At 44.2% G+C, this 17,417-nt stretch overlaps 1 protein-coding gene across 4 annotated transcripts; it reads left to right on the top strand.

Annotated features, from left to right (window-relative positions):
- The first annotated feature begins 1,155 nt into the window (after nt 1-1,155).
- On the top strand, nt 1,156-16,012 carry RPS27L (ribosomal protein S27 like). 4 transcript variants are annotated; one of them, XR_012242794.1, is made up of 5 exons: nt 1,156-1,279; nt 6,330-6,438; nt 9,524-9,634; nt 12,743-12,874; nt 15,777-16,012. XR_012242794.1 is itself a non-coding variant. In XM_073619143.1 (4 exons), the coding sequence occupies exons 1-4, from the start codon at nt 1,274-1,276 to the stop codon at nt 15,803-15,805; spliced, it is 255 nt and encodes an 84-aa protein (XP_073475244.1). In that variant the 5' UTR covers nt 1,156-1,273; the 3' UTR covers nt 15,806-16,012. The 4 variants fall into 4 exon arrangements, 3 of the variants coding, with proteins under 3 accessions (XP_073475244.1, XP_073475242.1, XP_073475243.1); XM_073619143.1 differs by lacking the exon at nt 12,743-12,874; XM_073619141.1 differs by lacking the exons at nt 12,743-12,874; nt 15,777-16,012 and adding an exon at nt 15,454-15,703.
- The last annotated feature ends 1,405 nt before the right edge of the window (nt 16,013-17,417 follow it).

Genomic DNA, 17,417 nt, shown 5'->3' with positions numbered 1-17,417 from the left:
GCTGGGGACACCAGATGTAAGGAGGGGCTCCGCTGCCAGGGACACAGATCTATAAGGAGGGCCTCTGCTTCTGGGGGCACCTGATGTAAGGACAGACTCTGCTGGGGGCACCTGATGTAAGGACAGACTCTGCTGGGGGCACCTGATGCAAGGACGTACTCTGATGAGGGCACCTGATGCCATCCGGTGGCAGGCGACGTTGCAGGTGACACGCTTGGGGTCCCACTGATTCTGCATTGTGGTGAGTTGAATGATTTCATTCTATATTACAATGTAATAATAGTAATAATGCGCTTCAATCATCCTGACACCGCAACAACAATGGTGCCGGGATGATTGAAGCGCTAACACCGGGTGTTCAGGGTATCTTTATCAGCTGATTTATAAAACTCTGGAATACACATTTCTATTGTAGTATAGGATCTGGGCCTGCTGTCCTTCCATCCCTCTTTCCTTCTCTCTCCTTCTTTCTCTCTCCCTCCCTCTTTTCCCCTTTCTTTCTCCATCTCTCATTCATCTCAGACTCTAACCACACCCCCATTTGAACCACGCCCATATAAGCCACACCCACTATTACACATAAATCACGCCCATTTTCGGCGCAGCACGCTGAGTGCGCCGCAATTTTAATTTTTTTGCTATGTCACGCCTACAAACGCATGGCCCACCCCCTAATTATAATAAGCCTCCTCCTACAGCCAAAAAAGTGTCCTTATAAATTTTTTTTACAATGTTGGCAACTATGTACAGTAAGAAGGGGGCTAGCGGATATCTTGTTACACCCACCAGTGTTTTGCATTTTATACTTATTTTTAAAAGTAAAGTGAGTTTATATAGTGAAATACAGTACTTAGAACTCCGTCTGACTGTTTGGATGTTGAATTTTAAAAGCAGCGGCAAGCCTGTCCATCTCAAAGGTTTGCTAATCTGACAGAAATTCCCTGCTTTTAAAATTCAACATCTAACCAGTCAGACGGAGTTCTAAGTACTGTATTTCACTATATAAACTCACTTTACTGTTAAAAAGAAGTGTAAAATGCAAAACTCCAGTGGGTGTAACAACATGTCCGTTTTCCCCCTTCTCGGTGTATCCTTACTGTGGAGGAGTGTGGGGTGCAGCAAGATGGCGGCGACGAAACGTCACTTCCGTTACACATTCTGACGGGTCGCCGAATCTGACGAAACACCACTTTATAGTTTTCCCCGCCCCTTCTGCCCGGAACTCGGATCCTGCGTGCTGCGTGGAGTGTGTTGGTGTCCACGAGGGAGAACCATGCCTGTGAGTTGACAGCTCGTGGCGCACTTTGGGTGCCATCTTTCGCACGTGTGGCTGTTAGGTGTAGGTCTTTTCGGCATGTTCGCAGGCGGGCGCCGTGTATGGAGCGGCAAGTGCCGTGATTTGGAGTTAGGTGACGTCACTTGATCCCCTCCTGGGTCCAGCTGACATTTGACAGCTGCAGTGTGTCCGAGTGATCGGCGGGTGTATGGATGATCGGTCAGTGTGTGCTGTCCGGGCTGATCTGTGAAGAATGCATCGCTGACCGATCACACAGCTGATCGTAGGGCCTGGTCATTATTCATGTCTGTCGGATGAAATGACGTGTGATCAGAGAGGACCTACTATTCATAATATAATATTCTTCACATTCCACCTTCAGGATCTGGGATTCGCCTTACATTCACCTTCCGGGGGGGGGTATTCCCCTACAGATCATTCTGTACCATATGGATCAGTGCTGGGCAGTGTGTGCCTGCCAGTTATATACAGGCGATTGTATTGCAGTGTATGCCAACACACACACACACACCATTTGTTTTCCCAGCACCCTCAGGGCCGGTTCATACTAAAACGTGGTGCAGGAAAGGTGCGTTCCATCTGCGTCTCCTGCACCACACGTGAACGCGCTGCCCTCGCGAGACACATGCGGGTGACATTAAGGCTTGGTCCACACTGGGGAGTCTTCAAAGTCGCCCGACTCTGAAGCCGCACAGCTTGCAAAGGATTTCTTTAATAGAAGTCAATGCAAGCTGCTCCAAAGTCTCCCCCAAGTAGTGCAGGAACCTTTTTCTAAGACCCCTTTCACATTGGGGCTGGAGGTGCATTGGCGGTAAAGCGCTGCTATTTTTAGCGGCGGTATTCGGCCACTAGCGGGGAGGTTTTACCCTCTGCTAGCGGCCGAGAAAGGGTTAAACCACCGCAAAGCGCCTCTGCAGAGGCGCTATGCCGGCAGTATAGCCACGGTGCCCCATTGATTTCCATGGGCAGGGGCGGTATACCCAACGCTCCAAAGATGCGGCTTGCAGGACTTTTTTTCCCGTCCTGCCAGCGCACCGCTCCAGTGTAAAGTCCCCGGGGCTTTCACATTGGAGACACAGCAGCGGCACTTTCGGGGTGCTTTGCGGGCGCTATTTTTAATGCTGTAGCACCTGCAAAGCGCCCCAGTGTGAAAGGGGTCTAAGAGTGACTTGAGTCGCTCTGATCAGAACGGTTCCATTGCACTGAATGGAGTGTGACTTGTCAGACAACCAAGTCGCCCCGTGTGACATGTTTATGGCACCCCAAACACATCTCACACTTTTGCAGCCACCAGACTGCATGGTAGCACAATACTGTGCGGCACAACCTAGAAAACTAGTCGGCTTGCACTACTTTTCCCACATTTTGGGATGTTTTGCAGCCCATTGAAATGAACAGGCTGTCAAAACCTGGAAGATGCAGGAGTGCATGAGGACAAACGTTTTGGTGTTCTATTGAAAACTGCCTCCCATTGGATAATGCCTCCAATGGTCTGCGCAGTACGCAACGTCACTCCAGCGGATATGATGATCAGCTAGCATGATGTCAACACTGTGCATGCGCAGATCAGCAGAATTATCCGACGATCTGCAAAGCGCAGAGGGAGAAGGTAATTGTCAGATTCTGCTTCAATGTTGCAGGGTAGGTTTTGGTGTGTTGCAGGGCAGTGTTCTATCGCATAATGCCTCCGGTCTGTGCATGCGCACCAAAACCCGCCCTTCAACAGCGAGGCAGAATCTGACAATTACGTTCTCCCTCGGCGCTTTGCAGATCGTCGGCTAATGCCTCCGACGATCTACGCATGCGCAGTGTTGACATCACACCAGCTGATCAACATATCGGCTGGAGTGACGTTGTGTATGGCGCAATCCGTCTGAGGCATTATTTGATAGAACACCGCCCCCCCCCATGAATAGGAACAGATGTAAACTGATGGTCTGTTTACATCCATTACATTTATGTCAGTTTGTAGGCAAGAAACCTTTTGTTTATACATTTGTCACCTCTAATTAGTTTCTAAAAAAAAAAAACTGATGTGGATTGATCTCGAAGGAATAGAAGTGCAGACTGATGAGCGCTGAAGACAGATATAAACTGAATCCTCTGCATTGTGTGTAAAGGCTGTTTGATTCTGTCTACTCTGTTCCTCCCCTTCTTCCACTGTCTCCAATCTATCTTCTGATAAGTCAGAGCCTTTGAAGTCACACATGTCACTCATATTTTTTTTGTTGGGAAGGTGCATGTGATCAGCACAGGGCCAATCAGCACCGTCCAGAGAGAGGGTCAGGGGTCCTGCAGCCTCATAGGATAGTAAAGTGAAAACTAAAACTACTCCGACAAGCTTTAAAGGGATTGTAAAGTCAGGTGTTTTTTATTTTAATGCATTAAGATAAAAAGCTTTCTATGTGCAGCAGCCCCCCATCTCGTACCCGAGGTCCCTCTCTGTCCAGCGATGTCCACAAGTGTCTCAGCCATCAGAGATTCTCCCTCCTGGTTGGCTGAGAGACAGCAGTGGCACCATTGGCTGCCGTCAATCAAAGTCAGCTAGCCAATCAGGAGAGAGCAAAGGGGAGCTCCGTGTCTAAATGGACACAGGGAGCTGTGACTCGGTTTGGGTGCCCCCATAGCAAGCTGCTTGCTGTGGGGGCACCCGACAGGAGGGAGGGGCCAGGAGCACCGAAGAGGGACCTGAGAAGTGGAGGATCCACTGCAACAGAGCAGGTAAGTATAACATGTTTTGTATTTTTATAGGAAAAAAAAAAAAAGGTGTTTATATTAGGGTTGTCCCAATACCACTTTTTTAAAACCTAGTACAAGTACCGATACTCCGCCGCCCCCCCCCCCCCCCCCAAGAACTCGCCGATACTGATTACTGATACATTTTTTTTAATATCATGTGACAGTTTTCAAAGCCATAAGAGGAAAGGCTGCCTGCGACGCCCATCTTGGTACTTCCTTTCACTCAGCTGCATAAAAGCAGCAGCGGCCATCTTGTTACACCCAGCCCGAACTATATGGGCTGGGTGTAACAAGATGTCCACTGCTGGCTTACTGCAGCCAAGTGCAGGGTGTACCAAGATGGGCGTTGGGATGTCGTCACTTCTGTTGTTCCGCCCGCTGATTTGCGATTTTTGCCAGATCGCCTAATCTGAAACACTGCATCTCCCAGGTTTCGAATTAGGCATCGGGAACATTTATGCAAGTACAAGTAATCGCGCAAATGCTCAGTATCGGTCCCGATATCGATACTAGTATCGGGACTGCCCTAGTTTATATTTACTAAAATAATTGCATTTCCATGTTCTGTGTACTGTGGGAGACCAGATATAATGAATGCCTAGTCCTGGGTTTAGTAATGCTTTAAAATGTTTGTGAAAAATATGACTTTGTTCACACCAAATGATTCAAATAGGTAATTGACAATATGAGTTTACATACAGAGATATGAAATGATTACTGCTGGAGTGTTTGTCAGCTTGTGCTGGGACATGTCTGAACATGTTCACTGAGCTTCGTTTACAAGGCCAGTCCCAAAGTGTAAATTCCACATTGCATGGTGATATGAATAATATGTTATGGTGAAGGTCCATTATGTCATGTATTTGTTGCAGTACTTTTATCTGCTTTTCTAGATGGAATTTATTTTCTCCAGCCTATGGAAATAAATTTTAGTTACTGTACACTATAGGCCTGGTCATATATTGGAGAGTTCTCTCCTGCATGATCTGAAGTCATGCCAATGTCAAAGTAGTCCTACATTGGTCCGACTTTCATGCGAGTTGAGGTCCATAGACCTCAAGTTTACACGGGCATTCCCTGAAATTACGGCCGCAAAATCGCGTAACTTTTAAGTCGCAGCAGTGTGAAAGGGGCCTTACAGGTTACTACTTTAGATTTACACAGGAGGTCTGGTGCTAGAATTACTGCCCATGATCTGACATTGCGGTGATACCTCATGTGTGGATCTATCGATGTTTGCGGTTGGGACCAATGCGTGCGTTCGTCTTTGCACATGAGGACAGGGGTGTTTAAATTTTTATTATTTTTTTTCTAATTTTTTTTTTTTTTTTCTTTACACGGTCTCTTAAAGTGTTTGTTTTTTGATCACTTTTATTGCTGTTTACATGGAATGTAAACTTGCAATAGGCAGTGACAGGTACTCTTTATACCCTTAAAAGCGTTTGATCACACTAAGAGCGATGTGATCAAATGCTTTCCATTTTTAAAAATGGCGCTGGGGAAATCAGAAGTGATGTACTGTATGCTCATTTCTTCCTGTTTCCTATATCATAGAGGTGGGCAGAGCGGTTGTGGTCTTTGTCTACCTCTATGATCAGCCAGCGGAAGTTCCGGCTGGTCAATCGGGCATAGTTCCATTGGTCGAATGAAGGCCAGCATAAGTATGAGTGCCATGGCTGTGGAATCTGTAAATCACTGTAGTAGGCACTGCTTCAATAGTGATCACTGCTAGCTTCTGGGTCCCTTCGAGTGGCTGCCCTGCCACATTGTGAATACGGGGGGTCACCTGTCCATCACAGCCGCCTTTCAGAGGTTTCAGAGAGAGGCTATAACCAATTTATGGGATTGTTTACCATTGTGTATGCAAGTCTCCTACATGTTGAGGGTAATGCTTGCATTTACTGTAACAGATCCAGTAATGGTCTTCTATGGTGCAAACAAAACCTCTTCATCTGGCTGCATTCCAGAGAAAAGTTAATGCCATAAAACAATGAAGTCATTGCTGAGGTTAATGATTATTATATAGATGATATAAGATGTGTTGCCTTCTCTTCCAGTTTAGTCATCAGAAAACTTGCATTCATTTTATATTATAGCACACACAATCAGAGGAACAGCGCAGTTTTTTTTTTTTGTTTTTTTTTTTCAGCATGGTAAATACATTATTGATGTTGTTTTTTAACTTTTTGTGACACCTGTGCAAAATCACAGCTGACACATCTTTAGGTAACTTCAGATAACTTTGCCAAGAGTGTTCTTATTGGGAATACAAATGTATTTTTATTCTTTTCAGTTAGCCAAAGATTTACTGCATCCGTCCTCTGAGGAGGAGAAGACTAGACATAAGAAGAAGAGGTTGGTACAGAGCCCAAACTCCTACTTTATGGATGTTAAATGCCCAGGTAAGACCAATTAGACCAAGTTCATGTTTGTACATTTTTAGAAGAAACGGGGGGAGAGGGAGAGAGTGTGACCAGGCATCCAACAGTTCTTTTTGGTAAGAGGACATTTATGAGGGCACTTGTGCATTCCTGTAACCCAGAATCAGCTGACGGTGGGCTAAAGCCTGCCATCGGCTGACAATACAGAGCTGCTTCAATCTCTGTATCCAGACAATAATGTCAGGATCCACCTAGATGCCTGATTAGCAGCTGGTTTAGCCTTTCAGCGTGCCTGAGCCAGCAGTCCCCATCCCCTCTCCTGCTTGAGCACCAGTGAGCAGAAGGGGCAGAGCACAGAGTGGTGACTGACAGTGCTTAGAGGAGAACTGAGCAATCAGCGTTCACGTAATCAGGGGACAGCTGCAGCATCAGCCTTCTCCCTTAATTGTTTTTTTAAAATAATACCCATTTTACCATTTCATGCTGTTGCAGTGCTTGTTACAAGAGCAGTGTACATATTACTTAAAACTTTGGCTTTCTGTTTGTAAAACGTATCCAATTAAATCTAATTTGTTCATAAATTTAGGTCAAACTTCTGCTTATATATATATATATATATATATATATATATATATATATATATATATATATATATATATATATATATATATATATATATATATATATATATATATATATATATATATATATAAAATATCTATCAGTCCTTTATGTATTGACGGTCTGTAATTTTTTTTTATGCCCTTAAAATTCCCGGACAGTACAAATTCCCCCCCAAATGACCCATTTTGGTAAGTCTACAGTCTGAGGTACTTGGTAGGAGGCATGGTGAAGTGTGTGTTTTTTGTTTTTTTGTTTTTTTTTTTTTTATATCACAATTTTTTTGGAAAATGAAGAAAATAAATAATGTTTTTTCCCCACTGTAAGCAAGCTGTTTATGAACGTAAATTCATTTATGACCGTTTTGTTTATATTCGTATCATTTGATTGCTATGACCAATCAGCGATTACATGATATCTGGTCACAGGTAATTGTGATCCGCTGTGTCAGGTGGGCCCTTCGGGGTTTTTAGAGAGGATTTCCGAACCGCATTGCAGCTCCGTGTCTGAATGTAGCTGTGGCTCGGGTGCCCCCATAGCAAGCTGCTTGCTGTGCGGGGCACTCAACAGGCGGGAGGGGCCAGGGGCAACGAAGAGGGACCCGAGAAGAGGATCTGGGCTGTATAACATGTTTGTTATTTTAATAAAAATTAAAAAAAAACAAGACTTTACAATCACTTTAATAGCATGTTGTGGGGATTGCATGAATTAAGGCACAACCTGCTGCCATGTAAACATATTAAAACTTGGTCTGTGCCTGCCATTACTTTTTTCTATCCAAATAAGCCTCCTGTGCTTTTCTCTAATCCCGGCTTTAGGATCCTGGTCTGTACTTGGATAGAACAGCCAAGATTTGATGTTTCTGAAACCCCCTCAGTCTGAGTGCCCAGCGCTCTGCCCTAGCATCTGTCTACAATGTCCCCCATGAAGCATTAAGGGCCCCCTTCTCTTGTGCATTCTGTAATGCAGGTATTTTCATGCATTAGGCGGTTAAATGATTTTGAATGGGCTGGCAGCACACTTTAACATGCGAAAAAACAGACCTGCCTCGTTAACGCATGTTGTCTTCTGTACTGCAGGTGTGTTGTCTACTACAGTCCATGTGCACACAAGTACCATATGTTACTGCAAGGCAGGAACTAGCCTTAGGGTCCTTTCACACTGGGGCGGTTTGCAGGCGCTATTGTGCTAATAATAGCGCCTGCAAACCGACCCAAAAGTGGCGCTGCTTTAATTCCAGTGTGAAAGCCCCGAGGGCTTTCACACTGGAGCGGTGCGCTAGCAGGACGGGAAAAAAAGTCCTGCTAGCAGCATCTTCAGAGCGGTGAAGGAGCGGAGTGTATACCGCTCCTGCCCATTGAAATCAATGGGATGGCGTGGCTATACCGCTGGCAAAGCGCCTCAGCAGAGGCGCTTTGCGGTGGTTTTAACCCTTTCTCGGCCGCTAGCAGGGGGGTAAAACTGCCCCCGCTAGCGGCCGAATACCGACGGTAAAGCGCCGCTTACAATAGCGCCGCTTTACCGCCGACAATGCCCCCGCCCCAGTGTGAAAGGGGCCTTAGAGTATGGCCAAAGCTTTTTTGGCCATACTTCTCTTGTAGTTTACAGGAGTGCATTTATATTTGCTGTCCTGTGACCCAGAGTAAGCGTATATTGGCTGCTATCAGCTGATGTCACCGAGCTGCTCTGAAAGGATCCTGACCTTTGTCAGGATCCACCCCGTTTCCTGATTAATAGATGGCTCTGGCTCGCCAAAGCCAGCTGCGCTCACTCCCTCTCCTGCCTGGCACTCCAGTGAGCGCTGGAGGGGCAGAGCAGAGAGTGCTGACTGACGGTCACTGCTTTCTGCTATGAGCAGACAAAGAACTGAGCCCTTAATGGTCATGTGATCGATCAGCTCCCGGGCTTGGAGCTGACATAGGGCAGCAGCGTAAGGTGAAGGTTTGTTATTTATGCACCTTAAACTTCTCCTTTAGCCCCATGATGCTTTGTGAACTTTCCTTAAAATTAACATTTGAAATCATTAATATTAAATTATATAATGACAACCAGGACTTGGCAATTTACTATAGTTACCATTAAAAGAAACGTTTGGGATTTAAACCAAACAAACATTTTATACTCGCCTAGGTGGATGCAACATCGCTCCTCCGCAGCCTCTAGACCAGGGGAAGGCAATCTGGGGCCCTCCAGCTGTTGCAGAACTACAAGTCCCATCATGCCTCTGGGAGTAATTGTAACTGCCAGCCTTGCAATGCCTCATAGGATATGTAGTTCCACCACAGCAGGAGGGCTACTGGTTGTCTACCCCTGATCTAGACTGACAACTCAGAAATCCTAGATCGCTCAATTCTGTGGTCTGCACAGAGCGGTGACTGACCGTTGTAAATGGGTTGCTGTAAATTGAACCTATTCAGTTGAACTGCAATGATTACCTTTAATTCATTATTTAATGTTGTTGGTGCTTTTTTTTTTTTTTTTCCAGGCTGCTATAAGATCACTACTGTATTCAGCCATGCACAGACGGTTGTCCTTTGTGTAGGATGCTCGACAGTCCTGTGCCAGCCCACAGGTGGAAAAGCCAGGCTCACAGAAGGTAACTGTCAGTTTCTAAAAGCCTTTTGGGAATGATCCTAAATTTGAAGTCTATGGACAATAGAATTTTTTTCGTTAAGGGTCACAGGATTCAGTTTTTCTGGGAAAGTTGGTTTATACGACTGCTAACAGAAGGAATTGAACAAAAGAAAAAACGTTTCCCAGTCAGATATAACCCCTCCTACTCCCTGCATGTTTCACTTGTTTGCTGGTGTCCTAGGATGATGGACGTCTTTTCTCTATAAAGAATAGTTTACCATCACTAGCCATTTCCTTTTTGAGAATTTTTTTTTTTTTCTCCTTCAAGCAAGACTTCATATACGTGCTGCAGCTATCCGCATCGCTGTATGCTTAGTAATTGGCTTTAGAGCCTTTACCTGGACCCCGCTTTACTGAAGCTGACAAAAATGAATACCTGCAGTTATTTGAGAGTGGGGGATGTGATTTATGTGCAAGGGGATGTTTTGGGAGGAGAGAAGACTTGTCCTAGAAGGGGGGGGGGGGTTGGAAATGAAATCTGACCACCCCCTTTACAAGTTCTCTTTCCCAAAACGCCCCCTTGCACATACAGTATCCTCTTACCCAACCTCCCCCAACTCCAAATGGGAGATGCTGGCTGCTACACAAGGGACAATCATGGCATCTGGGCCCCCCACTAGAGATATGGGGCAATCGCCCAGGTGCCCATAGTAATGTCCCCCTGCCAAGCAAGTTAGTGGAGCCAGGTGGCAAACTTTTTTTGGCACTGGGTTCCAGGACTCTGGGCTGGTTCGCACAATGAATCGCACAGGACCACACTGCGTTCCTGTGCAATTCACATGCATTCCAGGTGCAGTGTCATTTGAATGGGCTGAAATCGTGCCAGACCGCACCAAGGGTTATAAGACATACAGGAACCGGATCGCATGGTACTACTGTACCATACGATCCGGTGCAGGTAAACACATTACATTTGTAACCTGTGAGTTAACCTTGACACCCACTGCAGATCGCAACTGCGTAGTTTCCCACACTGCGTGCTGGTGTGAACTGACCCTTAGTCCGGATTTGCGAGATTTTCTTCTGATCTCTTGTTTGTAGACTTGAAGGTCTATTGGTCTTTGCAAGCACTGGGTTAGAAAGCATCTCAGATGCCTGTGTTAGAGTTGTAGTTTCCAAGAGTTACAAGTTAGAATTCTCCTCTCTCCCCCTTTTTCCAGCTTCATGTTGTCCAATTTGCCTGTGTTGCCGCACAGAGCAGCAGACCTCCATTCTGCTTTTACATATCTTCTGAGCCAAGGAATTATTATTCCAACAGCACAAAGGTTTCAAGGTTGTACTCCTTCCTTTTCACGGCTCCAAAGCTAAAAGGTGGCATTTAACCTATTTACTCGGCCTGAAAGCTTTAAATGTCTTCATTCAAATCCAAAAATGTTCCATGGAATCCAGAAGATCTGTCAGTCTCCCTCCATCACAGGATTTCCAGGATTTTGTTTTTTTTTTTTTTTTTTTTGTTTTTGTTTTCCTTCAAACCACCCATGTCTATTTTGCAGGCTCAAAATGGAGAGCATTCTGGTTATCCTCAATGCTCTGGACTGGCCCAGGCAGATATGTTCACATTCTTTTGGATCTCCTGGCCCAGGCACTGGTTTTCAACCCTTCTAAACAGTTGCTGGCCTTTCACTAGGCTATTGAAGCCCAGATCTTGAGAGACCAGGGATTTTGATTCAGCAATTCCCATGTTAAAAGCTAGGAAATCTACAATCCTGCTTGGTTTACAATCGCACATGGAAGGCCTACCTCAGCTAGTGTGTGGAAATATGATTTTCACCTCAGGACCATCAAGGGGAAAATATCCACCTTTGCTATCTTATTCCAAAGACAGCCTCTCATTCATTGGTCAATACTTTTTGTAGTGGTTGTAGCTGCTTCTGTAAAACAACCTTTGAAACTTTGATTTGAATTTTGCTTTCCTAGTCTTTCAAAGACTGCCTTTTGGAACCCATTAGGGAGTTCCACTTTCTACCTACTTCTTGCTGTCCTTGCCATCACCACTTGAATGTAGTTTGCTCTCTGCCATTGCTTCCATTAAAAAAGACTGACTCTGTTTTGGTAACTCTTGATGGTCCCTGCAAAAGGGAACTGGTATTTTGTTCAAATGTTTGGTGGCATAGACAGATCACCGTATAAGCTTATGGTCTCAAGGACAAGGTTCCACCCTTTTCTTTCAAGGTGCACTCTACCAGGTCTTTGAGTGTTGCTTTGGGCTTTTTGGCATCAAGCAATGCTTTTCCAGGTATACAAGGATATTACCTGGGCTTCTGTTCACATGTTCTCCAAATTTTACCTGGTGGATGTTCAGGCATCATCTGATGCCAGGGTGGAAGCCCCGAGACTCTCACTCAAGCTTTCCACAATGTGAGACCTTGCAGGAGGTGACTTCCTAGCTTTTAGCATTATAGATTTAGACTCCAATGCTGTTGAACCAGCGACGGTGAAAGAGGGGGGCTAATCTGAGCTCAGGTAAGAAAAATCTAAGGATCTGCAGTGCCCACAAAGAATTCACCAGAAATCTTTCCAGGTTGGCGTCAGAGCTGCACAATTAATCGTTAAAAGATCGCGATCTCGATTCACCCCGTCTGACGATCTGTATTGCAGTTTTTCCTGCTTCTTTCATGTAACAAGTATAGAGATTTCTCTGCTCACTCTGGCAGTCTGCCAAGGTTTTAACAACATTGTAACTCTTCCATCTTAGATCAAAGGGATAAAACTTCTGTGTGAATATGCAGGAAGCTTAACCACTTAAAGTCTAAACCTTTTTCTGACACTTGTTTCTTACAGTTAAAATCAGATTTCTTTGCTAGAAAATTACTTGGAACCCCCAAACATTATATATATTTTTTTAGCAGAGGCCCTAGGGAATAAAATAGCGATTGTTGCAATATTTTATGTCACACTGTATTTGCACAGTGGTCTTTCAAACGCATTTTTTGGGGAAAAATACACTTCAATGAATAAAAAACAAAACAGTAAAGTTAGCCCAATTATTTTGTTTAATGTGAAAGATGATGTCACGCCGTGAGAATCGTGACCTATCTTCTAAGCAAGAAAATTGTGATTCTCATTTTAGCCAAAATCGTGCAGCTCTAGTTGGCGTACCACATTCATCTGGGCTAGTCGGGAGCAATGAGGATCACTCATCTCAAAGCGGTGAAGCAGACGAAAGTTTCTATGGACAGGAAATGCAGAATGGAATGCATGGGTATACTAATCTCGCCTTAACATTATATCATCCACTGCTTCCACTAGAGCAGTGGTTCTCAACTCCTGTCCTCGGGACCCACTAATAGGCCAGGTTTGCAAGATAACTGAAATACATCACAGGTGATTTCATTTGCTGATCAGTGATTGCAATATTCTAGTCTGCACCTCCCCAAGGTAATACATAAAATGTGGCCTGTTAGTGGGTTCTGAGGACAGGAGTTGAGAACCACTGCACTAGAGGATCCCCTAGTCTGCATTTGAACCTAAAGGCTGGGAAGTCTACATTTGGTGTCCTCTACGTCTCACCCCACGTGACACCATACCTCCCAACTTTTGAACTTCAGAATGAGGGACGCTGGAGGAGTAAAAAGAACTGTGGTGGGCAAGTGCCTAGCAGTGGGAGGGGCTTAAATGATGTGGTTAAAAAAAACCCATGCTTTCTTGTACCTATAAAATATGCTTTGATTGCTTTGCCTGAGCTCAGCTTGAAGAATTCATTAAAATAGTCAGACTGCATAGGAGAGATATGGACATAATACAGGAGGCGGTCAGAGACTGCAGACATGCCACAGGAGGCGGTCAGAGGCTGCAGACATGATACAGTAAATGATCAGAGACCATGAACAACCTACAGGGGTTGTTGGAGACTGGGGGGAATGCTTCAGCAGTCAATCATAGGCTGGAGACCTATAGTACATGACATAATACAGATAAGTGTCTGCAGGGGGCCAATGGGCCACACAAAAAGTGTCAATGGTCTACATGTGGCCCCAGGCACTAAGCACTGCATTGTACATTTGGAGGTAAGTGCACGTGCTTTTTCCAAAACCCCAAGAGCTAGCTCTTTTCTCCAGCTCTGGCAACACTGCCAGGATGCTTGCTATGAGAAGTTAAAATCTATTGCTGAGATCGGGGACATGCAAAGGCCAGTCTTCACTAGGGTGACCACATTTTCAAACTGCCATTCAGGGACACCCCCCTTCCCAAAAAAGATATGGGGGGGATTCAGCGGCGGGGGTGATGTCAGGCAAATGGCTGGCTGGTGTTGTACTACATTGTAATATATAATGAAATTGTTCAACTTGCCATAATGCAGAATCGGTGGGAGCCCTGAGCTTGCAGCTTGCCACTGTTGCCTGCCCCCAGATGCAGCTTGCCACTTTCCGCCCATAGCCTGCCACCAGTCCAACACACGAGCCCCAGGAAAGTGAACGCCCCTCCCGCCACTGGATGCTGTTGTGACTCCCTCCCTTCAGCTCTGAGGGGTTCATGCTGGAACCTGTAGTTCTTCACTGTTTGGGGGGGGGGGGGTCACAAAACTACAAGTCCCAGCATGAACCCCTGATATCTAAAAAAAAAAATTGAAGGGCTACAGGTCCCAGCATGGACCCTTGAGAATTAAGGGTGGTACCCCAAAGATTTCACGGGCTCATGCTGGGACCTGTAGTTCACTAATTGGGGGGGCCCATCACATCTTCAGTTCTGAGCGGTTCATGCTGGGACCTGTAGTCCTTCACTTTTAGGGGATGTGACCCCCCCCAAAAGTGAAGGACTGCAAGTCCCAGCATGAACACTGTCCTGATATCTAAGGATGTGTCCTCCTTGCATCCCTCCCAAGGTGTAATCTCATCTGTCAGTGTCCTCTCCTCCTCTTTTGCCAGCATACTTCTCTGCCTACCCTTATCTGCCGACCCGGTTGAGAGGTATGTGACACAGGTCTTGGAATACAGGGTGAACGGTTCACTTATTCGGGTCCAAGGTTTGCTGACTGACAAAATCTGCCTGCCGTGTATGCATGGCTGGAATGTGAAAGTCAACAAAGCATAGGATTTGCTATACCTTTTTGCCACAGCAGTACCTCTTCTGGTTTCTTCCTGATGATTGATGTACATCACCGCTGCAGTGTTGTCTAACTGAATTCAGATTGGATGATCTTCCAGCAGGATGGTCCAATGCTTCATAAACAGCTAAATTGTCTGAAGTTGCAGGCTGTTGATCAGAAGATTAGAGCGGTTACCCTTCGTTACATTTTTTTGGTTTGTTTGTTTGTTTTTTTTTTTTTTTTTTTGCCAGTGTCCATTTTCTTCTGTAAGATGGCAGTATAACCTCTAAATACAGTGAATTTATCATTGCACTGCATATCTTCTTTTGTTACTGATATTTTAAAGTGGTTCCAAAGCCTAAACATTTTTTCAATTTAATGCATTCCCTGCATTAAGTTAAAAAAATTTTAGGTAGCAAAATTGCCCCCCTCAGCCCCTTATACCTAGCTCGATCCAGTGCTGTGCCAAGCTTTTGTCTTGTCTACTCTCATAGGGATTAACAGGTAGCATGAGGAGCACTTGGCAGCCATGCTGTTTGTGTCAATAGACGCAGGCAACATGACTCAGGACTGAGCCTGCACGTATGCCATGAGGTGACTTTCTGTGGTGGCACACTAAGAAGAGGTTTGGGGCTGCTCTGTGCAATGCCATTGCACAGAGCAGGTAAGTATAAATCTGCTTGTTTAAAAAAAAAAAAAAATTACGACTTGAGTTTGAGTGTGCTTTTTTTATTATTTTTTTTTTTTAATTATAGGTTGTGATACAGAAGATCCTGGGTATCAAATGCATATTATACGGAGCAAAAGGAGTACATGTGACATTCACTAAATCAGTACTACAGGTGTAATTGCTGTAAATGAAAAGGCATGCACTGAATGTTTGGCGACTGTCACATTCACTGCTTTTGCAGATGCCTGCAATTTGTGGAAAGTGGCAGTATACCTTTTTTTTTGGGAGCACAGACTTGCTTTGTGATAGTGATTTAAAATGCTAGTTACATGTGCCAAAATAACTGCATGTACAGGCTTTTTATTCTTATATTGATCAAGCAACACTAACTGCACACTATCTTTACAGGTTGTTCTTTCAGACGAAAGCAACACTAAATTATTCTTCTTCATTTCTGTGACATGCTGCCGCACCTTGCAGATTGCCCCTCAGGATGATTTGCCTTATGTCCTGCTCGCCCCACTTTCCTCACTGTGGTATAATAAGTCTGTCTTGTTGGCTTTTGTAATTCAGGGAGATTTTTTGGAATTGAAGTTTGATTATCTGCAAACCATTTCCTAAATAAATAAAAAAATTACAATTGACTACATTGTGTAATTTATTTAACATTATGGTATATTATTATTATTTTTTTTTTTACCTAGTATACTGATATACGTTAGTAGATATTCAGTGGTTATATAAAAAAGTATCACATTTTGTTGCTTTGCAACTTTATATAAAGGCTTTTTTTTTTTTTTAATCCAGCTGTATTTTCTTATAGCATCCAAGTAAAAGATATAACACCATGTCAGAAAATTAAAAATCGAAATCAAAAACAGAATAACTGAGTTGGGAGAAGGATCACCCCCCCCCCCCCCCCTAAAAATGACTTGTAAAATCAGGTGTAGCTAATTGCCTTCTCAATAGCACACAAGCCTATTTGACTTTTCAACTATGATCGGCTGTGGTCATTTTGATTAACTCAGCATGAAAAGAGCTTTCCTGCAGCATTTCAGTCCCTGATATTGCAACTGAAGCAATCAACTATGAGTGGCAAGGCACTGTCAAAAGATCTTCGGGATAACGTTGCAGACAGGCACAAGTCAGATGTATACAAAAAAAAAAAAAAAAAAAAATTCAAAGGCTTAGAAGCACAGTGACCAAAAAATACTAAATTACTGCGCTTCCCTACAACCCCAAGCTGCAGTTCTAATTTGTAGGTACAAAAATCACATAAATTAAAATAATTAACAGAACCGTGCTAATGTGAAGATATCTTATATAATCGCAAATAATCTATAACAAGTAGAATTACCATTAACAAAATATCTCATATATTGTGTCAAGATTGAGACAACACAATATATTCTAAACCCAAATATTAACAAAACACCATGTGTGACTAAATAAATAGTTAATAAAAAATCGGTGAAAATTGTGACTGTATTGTAAAAATCTTTAAAGCAAATGAATCCTCAAAGTAATAAAGGAGATGAGTCCGTGACTGATAGTGACTTCAATGAAAACAGTCCTTAACATAGATGATTCCACCAGAAGTGATTGAAGGCTTAATTAGCAAACACCCCGTGAGAAGGATCCACCACCTATAATGATGTACGCTTACCAGAGGTAAGCTTTATTAAAGCTTATGTTAGAAATCCACTCTGCGGGGACACCACCATCGGTCTCAGCACAGGGGGAGGACAACCCGGAACTCTCCGTCCAAAGAAGCCAAAACTCAGCAGGAGGAACCCAGGGAAATGAAAGACACATCCTCCATAGTGTGAATCCGCATAAACAATTTATTAAATAAAAGTAACACACTTACATGGAAGTATCGAATAAAAACAGCAGTATCGTATGGCAGCCGGCCGGCCTGCATGCACCCGTTCACAGTGGGATAGAAACGATGACGTCAGCGCGTCTGCCTTCCGACGTACGTTTCATCCTATTGGATGTTGCAATAGGACGAAACGTACGTCGGAAGGCAGACGCGCTGACGTCATC

Source organism: Aquarana catesbeiana, linkage group LG03 (assembly GCF_042186555.1).
Source record: "Aquarana catesbeiana isolate 2022-GZ linkage group LG03, ASM4218655v1, whole genome shotgun sequence".
Lineage (NCBI taxonomy): Eukaryota > Metazoa > Chordata > Amphibia > Anura > Ranidae > Aquarana > Aquarana catesbeiana.
This window is presented reverse-complemented; position numbering and strand designations above follow the sequence as displayed.